Source organism: Eschrichtius robustus, chromosome 10 (assembly GCF_028021215.1).
Source record: "Eschrichtius robustus isolate mEscRob2 chromosome 10, mEscRob2.pri, whole genome shotgun sequence".
In the NCBI taxonomy this organism is placed as follows: Eukaryota; Metazoa; Chordata; class Mammalia; order Artiodactyla; family Eschrichtiidae; genus Eschrichtius; species Eschrichtius robustus.
The window spans coordinates 4,013,152-4,029,112 of NC_090833.1; the positions used below are offsets into that span (position 1 = coordinate 4,013,152).

A 15,961-nucleotide genomic window follows, 5' to 3' on the forward strand; every position below is an offset into this window, starting at 1 on the left:
GGCTTCCCTTTTCCGGGGACTGGCAACAAGGTGAGTGCACTTGTTTCCCAGGCGGTCCAAGGGTCAGATCTTGCTCACCCTGCTCTCTGGTCCTTGATGCAAATTCCTGCTCCTAGAGCAGTGCCTGGGACGTGCGCCCGGTAGCAGGGCGGCTGAGAGGAAGGCACATGGTGGAGGCCCCCTTGGCAGAGCATCTGCCCATCTCTTGCCCCACAGCCCTTCCAGCTGATCTGCTTAAAGTAGAGGAAGGTGGCTCTGACTCCAGCTGTCTCTGCAGCTCAGCCCAGAGAGCTAAAGCTGAGCCACACTTTTGGGATTTGAGGTTTGGGGTTTGCGCTGAGCAGTGGACGCCAAGACCTCCCTCCCTCTCCCCTTCCTTCCTCCCTCCCTCCCCGCCTCCCTCCTTCTTTCCTTCCTTCATCTTTCGGCAGATTCATGATGGTGTGCTGTGCTCAGCTGCACGGACACTGGAGCCGGCTGCCTGCGTTTGCATCCGGCTCCACCACTGTGTTAGGCAAAGTTCTCCAGAGAAATAGAACCAATGGATGTGTATTATATATAGAGAGAAAGATTCATCGTAAGGAATTGGCTCATGTGATTATGGAGACTGACAAGCTGCAAGATCTGTGGGGTGAGTCCGAAAGCAGGAGCCCCAGGAAGAGCCAAAAGGCAGGAAGGCTGAAGTGGGGTCCAGTGAGCCTTGAGGATGGGGTACATGAGCTTGTCGATCCCACCTCCACCCCACTAGATCTGAAGGTAGGAGAAAGCCAATGTCCCAATTCAAAAGCAAGCAGACAGGAGGAATTCTCTCTTACTTGGGAGAGGGTCAGCCTTTTTGTTCTATTTAGACCTTCAACTGATTGGATGAGGCCCACCCACATTAGGGAGGGCAATCTGCTTCATTCATTCCACTAATTAATTTTTTAAAATTTATTTTATCGTAGTAGTTGATTTACAATATTGTATTAATTTCTTCTGTATATTCCACTAATTTAAATGTTAATCTCATCCCAAAACACTCTCACAGATACACCCAGAATAATATTTGTCCAAATATCTGGGTACCCTATGGCCCATTCAAGTTGACATACAAAATTCACCATCACGGCCACTTTCTAGCTGGGGCACTTTGGCAGGTTGAACCTCTCTGTCCCTCAGTTTTCTCACATGCTATAATGGACATAATAATAATCCCCTTGTAAGGTCACGATGAGGAGTTATGACCTAAGGTAGGTCAAGTCTTAGAAGACTGCCTGCCATGTAGGCCCCATAGATATTCTGTCTTATTATCACACACTAAGCAATTTCTATGGATTATCATATTTAATCCTCAAAATAACTTTGCAAGGTACTTTTTTTTTTTTTTTAATCCTTGCATATGGAGACTTGGAGGGTAACATGGCTGGTCCCACAGTGGACCGGAAGGTGGCGCTGGAATTTGAACCCAGGTCTTTCTGACCACAGAACCCACGTCCAAGCCAGTCCCCTCTTCTCCACTGCCACACGAATGCATTGGTCCCTGCCTCACAGCTGATAGCCTGGTGGAGGATGGGCATGCAAACAGGAAGTTGTGTTCACAGAAATGGGACCGAATGCTTTAAGGCTCCTGGTGCCTTTCAGGGCACATGTCACAGGTTGGGTTCTCCTGGAAGCAGAGGCTGAGACAGTCATGGGGTGGAAGAGGCTTCGTGAGCAGGTACGAGCTGAGCCAGGAAAAGGGATGAAGCAGGATGGGGCAGGGGGAGCCGTGGGATCAGGGGGCAGGCTGACCCAGACAACACCAGCCCAGCAGGGACCTTCTGAGGGAGGGCTGTGAGGGGCAGAAGTGGCCAGGCCCTGGTACCCCTCTGCACTCATTCACTGGCCAAGGGCCACCCCAGAAGAATGTGACCTTGCTCAAAAGCTTGGGTTAAAAGGTCCACCAGTCGGTGAATGAATAAACATAATCTGGTCTAGCCATACCCTGGGACACCATTTGGCCATAAAAGGGAATGAAGTTCTGATACATGCTACAATGGGGATGAACCTTCAAAACATTAGGCTAAATGAAGGATGCCCGGCACGTAGGGCCACATGGATAGTCTATGTTGTTATTATGCATTAAGCACTTTGGTTGACCAGCGTTGATCAGTGTTCCCACTGTCGGGGGGACCCCAAGGCAGCCAGGTGCTGGTGGCCGCAGGTGCTCTGAGCGCAAGACAGAAGGCGCGGTGTGGCTTCTGGCCAGCGCACAGGGAAGACACGTTTCCAGGAACACGCAGGAACTTCTCACACAGAAGAAGACCAGCTGGGTGGTGAGCCAGGCCCCCTCAAACACAGACACGGAGCTGAAGGACGATCAAGGGAAAGGCAGTGATGAGTGTAGGTGCCCAGTGGCCCCTGAGAACCGTTTTGGCTCTGCCCAGGTGATTGCCCTGCACTGATGGCTGACTTGCTGATCTTGTGTGGGCACGAGAGATGCGGGGAGAGGGTGGTGTTGCGAGAGTTTGGACACCGGGCCTGCCCGGACCCGGGGAAAGCCAGAATTTTTAGAGTCCTCCTGTGTCCACACATGTCCAGTCTGAGAGCCACCGGTACAGCTGGTGCCCCGAATTGGCAGAGACTGGCTAGTCCTGGAGTGTAGGTCTGGCTTGCTTTCCACTTGTCCACTGTCATTTTTTTGCCTTAAACTCATCTGCCTTTCTCTTTGGGAAAAGTTTGCAGAACTTTCTGACTTCCAATGATGTGCGTTTCATGATCATGTAGGAAGTGTCTGGGTGGCCGTGTGCAGAGGAATTTCTCTCTTTCTTCCCAGTGGTGATGGAGGCAGAAATTTTTCGAGGACTCTCAGATGGAGACCGATGATGCCGGAATTTGAACCTGGGGTCATTCTCCTTACACCGGACTGCTGCACTTTGCACAGCGTGTGCTGAAGAGCGTGTGCTGAACCGCCAGGCGTGCTCGTTAATTTCCCAGTTAATGGCAGTCGTGGAGACTGTCCTTCCTGCCCCTGGAGAGATTTTAGACGTGGGCAGTGTAGATTTGCCACTATCAATTATGCACAGTTTTAAACAAGAAATGGCCAGCGGGAGCCTTGTTTCCTTAAGGAGTGGGGAGCGGGCGGGGAGGGGACCCTGCAGCGGCTACCCGAGGGCAGGAGGCATGCTGCGCGCAGGGGGTTTAAAATGAGGTTGAGACGTTTGGCCTTTTGTTTTCAAATTGTACTCTTGTCAGAGTAAAAAAGATACATAGTAAAAAAATTTAAAACTCTGGCCAGGGCCTTTTCCGGTCTCCAGGGGGGGGACTTGCATCCAAACTCTGTCCAGCATGGCATTCTGTGATGGGAATCAGCCTGCACCTGTGACTGGGTGGACCCGGGGGCCGATCCCAGAGAGCTGACGGGGCCCGTCCCTGTGAGATGGAATAGGGCCTTCCACGGCATCACAGCTGGTTCCCTCACGTGCTAACCCACTCATTCGCTGCACGTTTATTCAGCCCTCACCACATCCCCGCACGAAGGTTGCAGCACAGACAAGGCAGCCCGGCGCTTGTCCTCAGACAGCTCCTCCTGCAGTGTCCACAGAGGTGTGGATTCTTCTGCAGCTGACCCAGTTCTTATTTTTTGTTTTTTTTTGATAGTCTGTGCATAATTCACTTGTTCCCTCTAACCACTCTCTCCCAAGTCCTGCCATCCTCAGCTCCGTTCATCTTTCATTCCCATTAGAGTCCTCTAACAGCTTGCCCATCCCTCACTGCCGTCCCCAAATGCAGTCACCTCTAGACACGATGCGGCCTCTCCCTGCCCTTGGACTAGGCGGAGGCCTTGTCCTGACGCATCTATAACAATGGTTACTCCCGCTTTGTGCTATCCAATGGCCCCACTTGTTGTAGTCATATGAGGACTATTTTGCAATAGCTTTGATGTTGCCTCACCTCTCTGATGTGTCAGGGGCACACATTTTAAAGGTGAGCAGACCATTCTACTGTACAGTGTCACTTTGCCTTTTTTCTTGGTGGCTCTCCTTTCTCTCTGATTCCCTGCTTCAGTGGCGGTCATGCAAAGCTCCCCTTGAGAGAAGACCCCTTGATTATATCAAAGCTTGAGAGCCACTGCTGCCTACGCTCCAGCCCTGAAAAAGGGCTCCACGTGGCAGAGGCTGAGGCTTGGTTTAAAGCGTGGATAGTGCCGCTGCCTTCCTTCTGGGCTTTGAACTGCGGAAGGAGGAGTCGTTTGAGCCTTTTTCAGGATACTGTTTTCCTGGACCAGACTTTCCCAATTTGAATATCAAATTTGGAAACACAAGGTACTAAGGGATCTATGTGTGCGTCCTCCTTTATGTCATTAGTTGTGCGTGTAATTCACATTTGTACGTAGTCTGGATGCAAATCCTTTATCAGATATAGATTTCATAGATATTTTCTCCCAGTCTATGGCATATCTTTCATTTTCTTAAGGTCTTCTGAAGAGCAGAAGTTTTTAATTATTAGATTTCTAATGAAATCTAATTTATCAATTTAAAAATCTATGTGTCATGATTTTGGTGTCATATGTAGGAACTCTTTAACCCAAAGTCACAGAGATTTTCTTCCAGAAGTTTAATTGTTTCAGGTTTATATTTAGGTCCATGATCCATTTTGATTTAAATTTTGTGTATGGTGTGAGGTATGGGTCAAGATTATTATTATTATTATCATTATTTTTTATTATTATCATTATTAGACATATGGATGTCTAATTATTCCAGCACCGCTGGGTGAAAAAACCATCTTTCTCCATTGAATTGTGTTGGTACCTTTGTTGAAAAGTAATTGGTCATATTTGTATGAGTCAATTTCCAGACTCTTTAATCCATTGTGTCTAGCCTTTCACTAACACTCATACTGTCTTGACTACTGTGGCTTTGTAGTAAGCCTCAGAATCAATTTGTTCTGCTTTTTCAACGTGTTTTAGTGATTCTAATTCTTTTCCAGAAAAACGCTCCATATAAATTTGAGAATTAACTTGTGTGGAATCTTCAAAACACCTTCTTGTAATTTTGGTTAGAATTGCGTTGAATCTGCAGATCTAGTAGGATTGACATTTTAACACTATTGAGTCTCTGAGTCCATGAACATGGTATAGCTTCGATATGTATTTAAGTCTTTGATTTCTTTCACCAGTGTTTTGTAATTTTCATCAGACAGATCTTATACATATTTTGCTAGCTTTAAACCTAAGTATTTCATTTTTATATTATAGTGAATGGTACTTTAAAATTTCCATTTCCAGTTGTTTATTGCTAGTGTCTTGAAAGGTTGGCTTATATTTTGTTTATTGATTTTGTAGTCTGTGAATTCGCTAAACCTACTTATTAGTTATAGTGGCTTTTTTGATGATTCTTTGGGGCTTTGAATTAGATGATCATGTCATCTGCAAATAACACAATTTCATTTCTTCCCTTTCCATTTGCATGCTTGCTATTTCCTTTTCTTGATATATTGCACTATCCAGGACTTCCAGTAAGATGTTGAATAGGAGTTGTGAAAATGGACGTCCTTGCTGTGTTCCCAATCTTAAGGGGGAAGCATTCAGTCTTGATGTTAGCTGTAATTTTTTGGTAAATACCTTTTATTAGACTGAGGAGGAAGTTACCTTCTATTTCTAGTTTGCTTAGAATATTTATCAGGAATTGATATAAAATTGTGTTAAATGCTTTCCTACATCCATTGAGATGATTATATAGTTTTCTTCTTTAGTCTAATAATATGGTGGTTATATTGACTGATTTTCAAATATCAAACCAGATTTTCATTACCAGGCTAAACCCCATTTATTGTAATGTATTATTCTTTTTATGTATTGCTGGGTTCAATTTGCTAATATTTTATTGAGTATTTTTGCATCTGTATTCATGAGGGATATTGGTCTATAGTTTTCTTGTAGTGTCTTTGTCTGGTTTTTGGTATCAGGGAAAGGCAGCCTAATAAATTAAGTTCTATTCTTTCCTTTTCTATTTTCTGAGTATATATAGCATTGGCCTTATAATTAGTATAGAATTAGTACTATTATATGGTTCATATTTTTTGGTCCATCCATTTATTTGTATACATATGTATATTAAGAACCTCATTAAATTGTAAATTTATTCAAGGCTAGAAATCCACCCCTCCTCCTACCTTCATCATAATGTCTATTAACCACACCGTTGTGCTTATTTTTTATTGTGGTAAAATATGCATAACATAAAATTTACTATTTTAATCTTTTTTTTTTTGGCCATGCCACACGGCATGTGAACTCTTAGCTCCCCTACCAGGGATCGAACCCATGCCTCCCTGCAGTGGAAACCTGGGGTCTTAACCACTGAACCATCAGGGAAGTCCCCTAACTATCCTTAAGTGTACAGTTCAGTGGTACTAAGTACATTCTCCTTGTGCAACCGTCACCACCATCCATCCCCAGCACTTTTCCATCTTCCCAAACTGAAACTCCATCTCCACTAAACAACAACTCCAAATTTCCCCTTCACCCCAGCCCCTGGCTCCCACCATTCTTTTTTTTTTTTTTTTTTTTTGACCGAGCTGCTTGGCTTTGCGGGATCTTAGTTTCCTCACCAGGGATCGTACCCAGGTCCCCTGCAGTGAAAGTGCTGAGTCCTAACCACTGGACCATCAGGAAATTCCCCCACTATTCTACTTTCTGTCTTTATGAATTTGACTAATCTAGATACCTCATATAAGTGCCATCATACAATATTTGTCCTTTTGTGTCTGATTATTTCACTTAGTGTAATGTCTTCAGGGTTCATCCATGTTGTAGCAGGTGTCAGGATTTCATTCCTTTTTAAGGCTGAAAGATATTCCATTGTGAGTATATGTCACATTTTGTTTATCCAGTCATCCACCGATGGACATTTGGGTTATTTCTGCCTTTTGGCTGTTGTGAGTAATGCTGCCGTGAACTTGGATGTGCAAATATCTGTTCCAATCTCTGCTTTCCCTTATTTTGGGTATATATCAGAGGTGAAATAGCTGGATCACTTGTTGCACCATTTGACATTCCCACTAGCAGTGCACAAGTGTTCCACTTTCTCCACATCCTCGCCAGCCAACACTTGTTATTTGCTGTTTTTTAAAATATTTATTTATTTGTTTGGCTGCGCCGGGTCTTAGTTTGTGGCACGCGGGAACTTCGTTGCTGCGTGTGGGATCTAGTTCCCTGACCAGGGATGGAACCCAGGCCCCCTGCCTTGGGAGCACGGAGTCTTAAGCACTGGACCACCTGGGAAGTCCCTTTGCTGTTTTTTTGATAATAACCATCCTGATGGGTGTGAAGTGGTATCTCACTGTAGTTACATCATGGTGCTTTGTATGGAGTGTTGCACAGAGTAGAGACTTATTGGTTGAGATCAAGAGGCTAATAAGGGCAGACCCCTGCCTCTGGGCAGAACTGGACATGATATTTATTTAAAGCCGGTTATTGTATGTCATATCTCTCAATTTATCAAATCTATCCATGGGTCCAGAGAAAATTCTATCCCTCTGTCCCCAGTGAGTTTAGCTCTGGAGCAGGGGGTGAGCTTCAAGGCCTTTGAGGAGGAAGGCTTCCTTTGCTCCCCAGACAGAGCCCCAGGCAGTATGATCAGAGGGGTCATAATGGGGGTGGGTCAGGAGATCCCAGCTGTCATTCACTGTCTGTCATCAGTGCCCTGGGTGACAGAGTGTGAGCCCTCTCCCCTCTGGGACTCAGTTTCCCCGTCTTGTACACTGAGCGATTCAATCAGCGCAGTGGTTCTCAAAGTTGGCTGCATACAACAATCACTTGGGGAGCTTTTAAAAATCTCCACTCCCAGGCCTCACCTTGGGCCAATTATAGCAGAATCTCCAGGGGTGGGGCCCAGGCCTCAGTATCCTCAAAGCTCCCCTTCTGGTTCCAAGGTTTGGCCAAGGTGAGACCTGGGATTACAGCCATGCTTCCCACACCTGCCCGAGCATGAGACTCACCTGAGCTGCTGACTTACAAACACAGGTGTCCCAGCCCCACCCCTGGAGGTTTTGGCTTGGTAGCTCTGGGAGGGGTGCCTGGAATGTTTTGTTTTTTAATAATTATTTTTTGAAGAATAGATGATTTACAATACTGTGTTAGTTTCAGGTCGGAATCTGTATTTTAGACAAGCCCTCCAGATGATCCTCAACGTCAGACAAATCTGGGAAACACAGGATCAGAGTGGCACTTCTCCAACCTCGATGTGCATACAAATCACTCTAGGTCTTGTTAAAACGCAGACTCTGATTCGGTGGGTGGGAGGTGGGGCTTAAGTCCCTAGCTGGCGCCGGCGCGGCTGGTCCAGGGACCCCACTTCGAGTAGCGAGGGATCAGAGGTACCTTCCAGCTCCCTCCTGAGGCAGCCACCAGCCTGAAATTCTGCGAACCCCAAGGCAGGTGTAGCTCCCTCCCCTGGTGAACCCAAGCACTATACCAGGGGTGTGTCTCTGCCCGGTGCGCCCTGCTTTGAGTATTCTCTGCTTTCACATTCTGTCTTTCCTGGCTGTTACTGTAAATGAGTAGCATAGTACCCCAAACCGGCAGGTGGGGCACGCACAGGGCAGCAGAGCTGAGTGGGCTCCCCACTCTCCCCGCTACCTGGCTGTGGCACCAGGTCGCCCTGAGCCTGGCTAATCAGAAGCTTCCAGCATGGAAGCACACAGCTCCTCCCCAGCGAGGCTTTTCCCAGCGACGTGTTTCAAGTACCAATTTGGTGTCCTTGGGCTTCTGATCTCGCCAGCCTTTCACAAGCCATTCCCTTGAATGACGACAAGCGATCTTGATATGCTGGGTTAAAAATCTTTCAACTGGGGCTCCTTTGTTTATGAAGCAGCAGCCATTATCACGGATTTCCAAACTGGCTCCCTTTCTACCGGCGTCGGCATCCGGAGCGGCACCGTCAGCCGCCAGCTGCGGTGACAGCCACGTTTTGGTGTTGCTGTTGGGCCTCTCAAGTTCTGGGGGTGCGAGGGGGGGCAGGCGTGTTTGGAGTGTAAGAGATGAAAGCACATTGAAACATCTGTGCTCCCCGTGTTCAGACGCTCCTGATCTCGCATGTTTTATTTGGTGGCTGTTATTTTGAGGCACGTGGGGAATGGAGATCATTGTCGAGAATGTGTGCGGGGGAAGAGGTGGATTTTCATGGCTCCCGCCCACACCCCAGGCTGTGCTCACTTCGTGGAGGGGAGGCTGCAGCTTTCATCAGCTACCAGCAAAGGGCTTCTTGGCAACTGGGCAGGAGTGAGCCTCAGCAAACAGTGTGGGCAAAAAGAGAGGACGAGAAGAATGTCAGTGGGAGACGCTGGTCTTTTTTAAAATTTTTGGCTGTGTTGGGTCTTCGTTGCTGCACGCAGGCTTTCTCTAGTTGCGATGCGTGGGGGCTACTCTTCGCTGTGGTGTGTGGGCTTCTCATTGCGGTGGCCTCTCTTGTTGCGGAGCGCGGGCTCTAGGTGCGCGGGCTTCAGTAGTTGTGGCACGTGGGCTCAGTAGTTGTGGCTCACGGGCTCTAGAGCGCAGGCTCAGTAGTTGTGGCACATGGGCTTAGTTGCTCCACGGCATGTGGGATCTTCCCGGCCCAGGGCTTGAACCCATGTCCTCTGCATTGGCAGGTGGATTCTTAACCACTGTGCCACCAGGGAAGCCCGGGAGACGCTGGTCTTGAAGAAGAGCATTTGGCTCACATTTGACTCTTTTTTTTTTTTTTTAATTTACACGTTTTCCAGAAGCAAGTGGCATTGGAGAGACTAGATGTAGTAGATGGCCTTTGGATAACAATTGCAGGAAACCCAGCTCAAACTGGTTTATGCAAAAGAGATTTATGTATTCATGTCGGGGAAACATTGAGGGGCGTTTGGCTTCAGGTACAGCTTGATCCAGGGCCCCAAACAGTGTCTCTCACCATCTGTCTGCTCTCTCGGGGTGGGCTTTATTCTCAGGTAGGCTGTCTCTGGGTGCAGGCCCCAGGCAACCCCAGGCTCCCATGCCAACAGCTTAGCAGCCCCAGAAAAAGTGAAGCTCCTTTCTCTCTGACAAGCCTTGGGGCAGCCTCTCACTGGCCTGGCTTGGATCAGTCTGCACCCTGACCCAACTCCTGTGTCCAGGAGGAGCTGGCACTCAAATTGGCCACACCTGGGCCTCCCTCACGCCCAGCCCCACAGCCCGGGGATGAGATAACTCCAAACAAGTCACAGGGATAAGTGGGCATCGGGGTGGCTCCCCAGAGGGGCTCAGGAAAATCGCCGGGAAGCAGTGAGTGTGAGGACAGAGTGTGGCATCTGGGGCGGCCCAGCTCTGCCACCTCCTCACAGTCGGCCGTGGCCGCATCCTTCATTGCCCTGTGAAACTCGGACCAGTGACTCCTAACCATTTTTAAGAACCAGGACCCTTTTGAGAATCTGTTGTGAAACATGGATCTATCCCCTCCCAAAAATGACACGTACTCCATAGTTTGTGTCTAATTTCCAGGGGTCACAGGACCTTCAAGAGTGCCTGGCCGAGGTGTTCTCCAAGGCAGTGGATTCCAGGCACTGGGTGGTGGGTGAGGAGGGGGGAATACTGGACGCCCTCCAATGTCTGCTGAATCAGCATTTCTGGGCCAGGGTGTTGGCATCCAGCAGGGTCACAGTCTCCCAAGGGGATTCTGATGCACCTGGTCCCTGGGAATTAGGGAAACGTTGATCCCTTCCAACCCTGGAATTTAGCATCATTCTCAACTCTACCAGTTGGTTGAGTTTTTTGGCTGGGATGGAGGAAAGTCAGGCAGGAGGCAGAGAGAGTATATAAATAGAGCACTAGAATGGTGTACCACTTATTCACTTATTCCTTCCTTTCCTGAGTGCTCCCCGGGTGTCAGGACACTGGCTGGGGGCTGGTCATTGCTCTGGCCCTAAGGGTGGCACCTGGGCCCAAGAGGCTGGTCCAGGGCCCATGGGGACCAATGTGCCACTGGACCCACTAAAGCTCGGCCTCTTGGCGGCCTGATCAACACATCTGGTGAATTCCTGGGATGCCGGTGAAGGCTTCTTGTTCACTAACTTAGGAGGAGACAGAGGATCCATCCTAAAAAGACTCCCAAGGCGGGAAATCGCTGAGTACGTTTTTCTTACACTTAGAGGTGCTTTCCGCCTGAATTTCTTACTCGGAAGTGACACGAACAAGGTGTTGGGTGCAGTGAGGCTGTCACCGCTACTGCTGTCCCGGATGTTGTCCCCACTGGAAGTTGCATCAGTCACGGGACGCTGACGTCCGAGATGACAACTCTGTTGAATGTCCTGTCTCAGTCCCATACGATGGGTTGGTAAACACAGGGCCTCACTGCAGAGCCTGGCACACAGCAGACACTCAGTAAACACAGGCATGAATTAATTAAAGTAATGAATAAACAGTAAGTGAGCCATAGAATATTCCAGAACTTATTTTTTTAAAAAACAAACTGAGATGGTTTGATGCCAGAAGACAGGCCCTGGATTAGATCTGTGGGGAAGAGCCAGAACACTTGGTCCTTCACCCCGACCCGCTTCCCCCAGCCGGACCCCAGCCAGAGCGGTGGCACCTCCCACCGGTTCCATTTGCCTCCCGACTGACACGGGGCGGTAACGCTTTGTGGGAGGGCCTGTCCTACACAGAGCGAGGTGCTGAGCAGTACCCCTGGCCTCCACCCACTAGATGCCAGTAGCACTCCCCCCCCCCCCCATTGTGACAGCCACAAACATGTTGCCAAATAGCTTCTCAGGGCAAAATCAGCCCTGATTGGGAACCTCTCTCCTCAGGTTTTATATAACGAAAGGCTTCCCAAGGACAGATATCGTATTGTATCTCTTATATGTGGAATCTAAAAAAAATGGTACAAATGAACTTATTTACAAAACAGAAATAGAGTTACAGATGTAGGAAACAAACTTATGGTTACCAGCAGGGAAAGGAGGGGAGGCACAAATTGGGAGTTTGGGATTGATATATACACACTACTCTATATAAAATAAATAACTAATAAGGACCTACTGTATAGCACAGAGAACTCTTCTCAATACTCTGTAATGACCTATATGGGAAAAGAATCTAAAAAAGAATAGATATATGTATAACTGATTCACTTTGCTGTACAGCAGAAAGTAACACAACACTGTAAATCAACTCTACTCCAATAAAAATTAAAAAAGGAAAAAGAAAGAAAGACTTCCACCGCCAAAGAGGGAGGGGATTAGACCATTTGAACTAGGGGTTCAGGAGATGGTTTCTCAGGCAGGCCCAGGTGGAGTCCTGAGTTATCAGAAGCGAGGGCTGTGTCTTTTCTGCTGGGACTATTGATTTCGAGGGTCCTGCTCCCTTGGGTCCAGGACTTCTCTGTGAAAGAGAAAGTGAGAAAGCTGAGGCCAGCAGCCCTGCCTCTCTAAGTGGGGCGCAGGCAGCCAGGGAGCCCGGACCCTCGGGAAGGGACTCCAGTAAGAAATGTGATTCAATCACTACACTGGCTGCCGTGTCTGAGCGCCCAGGACGCATAAGCCCTGCACTCAGCTTGTCACATGCTTCATTTCCTTACATCTTCAACACCAGCAACTATCACTGGACCCATTTTGCTGGTGAGGAAACTGAGTCTGAGAGAGGCTGTGTTAGTGGCCCAAGGTCACCCAGCAGGTCCATGGTGGAGGTGAGGTTCTAACCCAAGTCTGTGTGACTCCAGAGAACACGCTGTCCTGCCACAAGGATGGGGCGTCTGCTCCCCGAAGCTCACCCGAGTGATGCCCCCCCCAGAGAGTCCCCCCTACCCCCGGGAGTGATGGGTGCTGGGCGCCGTCCCTGAATCAGGGTGCGGAGAGCTTTCGCGGCAGGGAGGCCCCGCCTGCATCTTTCCCTGGTGGCCGTCCAGAGCCTGATACCCCGAGCCCTGAGTGATGGCCACCGAGGCTCCACCCACTCTCGGGGGCTGATGCCCACCCTGGTCTCGGACGAGTCCAGCCTGCGGTTCCCTCCGGCTGACCGTGGTGCTTGTTCTTCCTCGTAGGGTGTTTTTCCTGAATGTGCCATTCGATTCCATCATTGAGCGGCTGACCCTGAGAAGAACCGACCCTGTCACAGGAGAAAGGTTTGTGCCAGGCTCCCAGTGGGCAGCCCTCTGAGGGCTCCAGGGGCCACGCCCCACCAGGGACCCCCTCTCTCCATGTAGCTGACCGATGCCAGGGCGGGGCTGCTCCAGGGATGACGCCAGTGACGACTGACAGAAGACTCTAGAAAGGGGGTTCCCCCAGCTAGCTCCTCTGCGCTTTCTGTCGCCCCTCTTTTCCTGGAAGAGCAGCAAGAAAATTAATGTCCGGGGCTCTACAGCAGTTGTTGAAATGTTTGCCGGCTCTGTCCTGGGCTTGGCTCTGACCCCAGCGTGTGAAATGGCGCTCCAGGCCTCTGCTGTCACCACAGTACGTCCCAGACGTGGTTGCTGTACAGACGCGTCCCCTCGGGAACCAGTTCACCTCTGAGCCCTCCCACAGCTACGGGGGTAAATCCTGAGTTTTATTCTGCATCTGACCACGTACAATCACTGTGTTGGTGTTGAAATACAATTTATAGTCTCTGTGATTGCAAAGAGGTAGAAGCTTCGATCTTCCTAATCAAGGCCCTGTTTCTTGGTCACCAGACCACGTTTCTCAGTAGGAAGTGACGAGGGGCACGAAGGAAATACCAGGATTTTCCTAAACTATAAGTCTGATCTGTCGCCTTGCTGCTGGGGGACATCTTTTCTCTGACCTGTGTCAAGTACAATGACCTTCACGCTGCCATGCACCTGGGGTCTCTCCAACAGTGACGGTGGCACTTCCTGTCATCTCTGCTCACACTTGGTGTTATAATGTCCCATCCCCCATCAGACTGTGAGCTCCATAAAGCCAGAGGCAACTGCCTTGCCTGCCACTGCATTGTCAATAGCAAATGTGTGCCGGGCATACATAGCAGCTGATAAATATTGTTTGGAAGGAAGAAGAGAAGAAAGAAGAAAGGAAGGGAATGACAGAAAGAAAGGGATTTGGCCCTCGGTATATTACTATATTCTGTCCTATTATTGATCTGCATTCTTCTCTCCTGGGCAGGGCCTAGGCTTTGGGTCTCTCTGCGGCTCCCGGGCCCAGCTGAGGGTGTGCACACAGCTGGTGCAGAGTAAATGTTTGGTGGCGGTGCTGATGGTGACCGGCTTGCTTGGCAGTAGGACAGAGGGCCCCTCTCTCCCCTGTCCTCTGAGCTGGACCAGGGGTCACCTGCTTCCCCTCCTCTCGCAGGTACCACCTCATGTACAAGCCACCTCCAACCACGGAAATCCAGGCCCGTCTCCTGCAGAGCCCAAAGGATTCCGAAGAGCAGATCAAGCTCAGAACGGACCTGTTCTACAGGAATGCCGCTGAGCTGGAGGAGTTCTATGGGCAGGCCATCACCCTCAACGGGGACCAGGACCCGTACACGGTCTTTGAATACATAGAGAGTGGGATCATTAATCCCCTGCCCAGGAAAGTTCCCTGATGGGTTAAGAGCAAGCAGCGTCCCCCAGGGAAACGAAGTTACTCCTTCTCCCCGACCTTCTGGAAACTCAGCCAAGCCAATAAAGAGTGCTGAGTGCAGTCTCATGTGTCCTGAAGGTGGGGTGGCAGGAAGGTTGCCTCGTTTGGGGGTCTGGGAGCACAGGACAGGCAAAGTCCAGGAAAGCAGTCAAGTAGAGCGCCGCGGACCAGGTCAGACCTGGGATGCGGTGTGGCTCCAGCATCAATGTGCTGTGCACCCTGGGATTGTCACCTGATCCTCGGAGCCCCTCGTTTCTCACAACTAAAATGGGGTAATGACAGTCCCTGCCTCACGGGGTTGCTTTGGGACTAAATGGGATGACGCTGGTAAAGCGCTCAGCACAGAGCCTGGCACAGGCTGTGCTCTCAGCAAATGTAGTTTTACCAAAGCCGCTGTCTCTAGAGCAGCCTGTCCGGTAGAACTCTCTGGAATGAGGGGCACGCTCTCTGACCGTCCAGCACGGCACGAGCTGCAGGTAGCTGCTGAGCACGGGGAACATGGCCACTGCGACTGAGAAGATGTTTTAAAAATTGTCACAAAAAAAATTGTCCTTAATTTTCACTAATTTAAATGTAAATGGGGACTTCCCTGGTGGTCCAATGGTTAAGACTCCACGCTTCCAATGCCGGGGGCCTGGGTTCAATCCCTGCCTGGGGAACTAAGATCCCACATGCCAAGCGGTGTGGCCAAAAAAAAAAAAAAATTCAATATTTCCTTGGTAATTGAAATTGATCTGTGGGAAAAATAAATTTGCTTTAAAAAAAAAAAAACGTAGGGACTTCCCTGGTGGCGCAGTGGTTAAGAATCCGCCTGCCAATGCAGGGGACACGGGTTCGAGCCCTGGTCTGGGAAGAGCCCACATGCCACAGAGCAACTAAGCCCATGAGCCACAACTACTGAGCCTGCGCGTCTGGAGCCCGCAAGCCACAACTACTGAGCCCGCGTGCCACAATTACTGAAGCCCGCGTGCCTAGAGCCCGTGCTCCGCAACAAGAGAAGCCACTGCAATGAGAAGCCCGCGCACTGCAACGAAGACCCAATGCAGCCAAAAATAAATAAATTAAATAAGTTTATATAAAAGAAAAAAATGTAAATGGCCACATGTGGTGAGTGGTTGTCATGTCAGGGCAGCTCTAGACACACTTAGCTGTTTCTTGAGACTTGCTGGAGCCCCTCGGAAGGCCTGCCTTCACCTCCCACCGAAATAGCCCCTCTGGGTCCCCCAGAGCCCACAGAAGCAGGAGGAGATCCTGGAGGGACCGGACAGTGACATCTTAGGCTGACAGAGCTCTTGATCCTCTTTCATGAGCCCCCTCCCCCCACCCAGTTATTTTTTTACCTCATTAGAAAGATACTTGGGTGATTCCCTCCATCGACAGAAGAGAACACTAAAGCCACAGAGGGTAAGTGACTTGCCTA

At 49.3% G+C, this 15,961-nt stretch overlaps 1 protein-coding gene across 2 annotated transcripts in view; it reads left to right on the plus strand.

Annotated features, from left to right (window-relative positions):
• AK8 (adenylate kinase 8) overlaps positions 1 to 14,601 on the plus strand; it is a 133,278-nt gene extending 118,677 nt beyond the window's left edge. For both annotated transcript variants that reach the window (XM_068552578.1, XM_068552579.1), the window contains 2 exons: positions 13,005 to 13,085; positions 14,266 to 14,601. In XM_068552578.1, coding sequence (XP_068408679.1) covers positions 13,005 to 13,085; positions 14,266 to 14,503 — 319 coding nt within the window. In that variant the 3' untranslated portion in view covers positions 14,504 to 14,601. The remainder of the gene's footprint in view (positions 1 to 13,004; positions 13,086 to 14,265) is intronic.
• Positions 14,602 to 15,961: the final 1,360 nt, after the last annotated feature.